We start from the raw sequence: 2,385 nt of genomic DNA, 5'->3' as shown, positions 1-2,385 counted from the left end.
AAACGACGCGCGACTAGGTGCGCACGAGTGTGTATGATCGAGCGAATCGAAAAGTGCGGAAGATGGAATGTTTGTAAACGATTGTATGATTGGCGAGGATGAGGACGGAGAGCATGGCAGAACGAGTGCGAGAGAAATAGAAGATGAGAGGAACGGTAAGCGGTTGAAAGAAGTGTGCCAGAGTTTGAATGATAGCGAGAGTGAACGGTATAGCGAAGAAATTTATTAATAAAGCAGTTGTATTAAATACAAGTAATTCTTTTCAATTCTCGGTCCCCGGGGTTCCAACAGTAGTGTTAATGTAATAACACATAATAACTAATACGTGTTTAACGTTACTCTATTTATTTCAGTTGCAGCCTAAGACAGTGAGCATATTCACGTATTTCGGTTGCAATTGTATCCTTCGTTCGAGAATAATCTGTCCCATATTGGAAAACAAATGTTCACTGGGTGCAGCCAATGCTGGAATGCACAAATATTCTAACGCAGGCTTCACGAGTTCCGGAATCATTTTATTGCCCTTTGTGTTCCACCACTTAATGGGATTCGATGTCCAGTGAATTACTTTCGAGTTTAAATTAAAAATGTAAACAAAAAGATGTACAAAACGGTCAAAATATATTTTGTCTTAAATAAGTGTTACGTTCATTTTCATTTTAGCCTGATTGGAATAATATTATTTAGAAATAATTAATCAACATTTCGTGTATGTACCTATCCAATTCAGCTGTAAAAGAGGGAGGAGAATATTCGGTATCGACCATATTTTTATAGAGCTCTCCCAAAAGACTGTTCGTTTCTTCATTTTCGACGGACTCGTTTTCATTTCTGGTGTTACCGTACGTTTTCGACAGATGATCCTTAATCAATTTCACGGAATCCTTCGAACGGAACACGTTACCCTTGTAACGGGGATCCAGGAACGTGGCTAACGTGTAAACCAAATTATTTTCGATCTCTTTGTGATATTTTTCTAGTTGGTACAAGAAATTCTTGCGGAAAAGCTCAACGTCCGACTGCAGGTTTTCCAGATTCTTCAATTTGGCCTCTATGCAGTAAACGATCGGTATTATTTGCGAGATCGTGACGTAATGATCGCTGGACATCTCTTCGGTCGCCAAGTATAACGGTTCCAAGACGCTAGTTATTCCAGAAATTATGTTCCAGTCGTTTTCATTTAAGATAGGAACGTCCTTCTCACGCGATGAATCCGCATAGATAGTAGAAGAAAAAATGTTTTTCAACTTTATCATGTGACTCAGCATCGAATACGTCGATATCTAACGACCGATCGTGCCCCTTTTCAGACTCGAGATTTCCGGAAAACCTTCACTTTCCTGTTCCTCCAGCAAGTCGCTAGTTTGTAAAAACGTAACGATTTCTCTGCATTTACAGAACACCGCGTCGATGGTGGTTGATTTCTTGATGGCGTACTCCACCGCCAGGTACAGGTTATGTCCGAAACACAATATATGTTGCTACGGCGTATCATTTACAAGGTCCTCGCAGTTACTGACGACCGTCTTAATTTTCGAACTGATTTTCCAGTCATTCACTGTACAAGCGACAGTTTTCCGAACCCGTTCAACCTCGTCTTGTGTTGAAAAATGGGAAACCTGCAGGGTATTGCGTTGCAGCGTCCCGTCGGTGCAAAAGTGCGCAGTAACGGCGAGAAAATACAAGTCATGATTAATATCCGTCCACGAATCAATCGTAAAATGAACGGCCTCGACTTTTGAAAGCTTTTCCTTGATCTCCTTGCACTTGGTCTTGTACAATTCCGGCAGATGTTTGGACGTCAAAGTATTTTCATTCGGTAACTCGTATGTATGGTTTAACACATTCACGAAATTTACGAAACCCGTATCGTTCAAGATCGAGAACGGAGAAACGTCTTTCGCTATCATTTCTATCAACGAGTTGGTTATTTCTTCGGCCCGCTTCGAATCCGTGACATATTTTTTACTTGGTGAAAGAACTTTAGACATGCTTGATAGTTAAATAGAACGACGATCACAATAACGTAGCAAAAGGTTCTGCGAGACGTTATATACGATAAGATATCGATAATTTATCGATAACTTGGCACCTAAGCAAAAAGTTAAGACATGAACGATACGAGTAGGAACAAGTGAAATTGATATCGTACGCAATTGTTGGAATACGGAAATTCCAGTATAGGGATAATCGCAACACCTATGTTACTATACGATAGACATTGTTTGTCTATATTTCTGTGTATTGCTGCCGTTTAGGTTTTGTACAAGTGCTGTGCACGTAGTCAACCTCTCATCTGGTATTGGCAGCTAAAACGAATACGTCTTACTTTCTATATGAATTCTTGTGAATATAAAACTGTGATTTCTTCAATTATTATTCCAC

General features: G+C 39.9%; 1 protein-coding gene across 1 annotated transcript; it reads right to left on the bottom strand.

The window, feature by feature from the left end:
* Window positions 1-331: 331 nt before the first annotated feature.
* On the bottom strand, window positions 332-1,991 carry LOC143343488 (E3 SUMO-protein ligase ZBED1). The gene is made up of 3 exons (XM_076768433.1): window positions 1,500-1,991; window positions 794-1,196; window positions 332-567 (listed from the first exon to the last, which is right to left on the bottom strand). Exons 1-3 carry the CDS (start codon window positions 1,989-1,991, stop codon window positions 350-352), a joined length of 1,113 nt encoding a protein of 370 aa, XP_076624548.1. The 3' UTR covers window positions 332-349.
* Between the last annotated feature and the right edge of the window lie 394 nt (window positions 1,992-2,385).

This window comes from Colletes latitarsis, chromosome 7, assembly GCF_051014445.1.
Source record: "Colletes latitarsis isolate SP2378_abdomen chromosome 7, iyColLati1, whole genome shotgun sequence".
In the NCBI taxonomy this organism is placed as follows: Eukaryota; Metazoa; Arthropoda; class Insecta; order Hymenoptera; family Colletidae; genus Colletes; species Colletes latitarsis.
Note: the sequence above shows the minus strand (reverse complement) of the source record. Positions and strands in the feature narration are given on the sequence as shown.

Excerpts from the sequence above, each read along its gene's own strand:
- LOC143343488 (XM_076768433.1), bottom strand. The coding sequence starts at position 1,991 with ATGTCTAAAGTTCTTTCACCAAGTAAAAAATATGTCACGGATTCGAAG. Across the intron at positions 1,197-1,499 it reads TCAGTAACTGCGAGGACCTT|GACGTTCCTATCTTAAATGA; the intron begins GTAAATGATACG and ends TCGCGTGAGAAG. Across the intron at positions 568-793 it reads CGAAAATGAAGAAACGAACA|TAATTCACTGGACATCGAAT; the intron begins GTCTTTTGGGAG and ends TAAACTCGAAAG.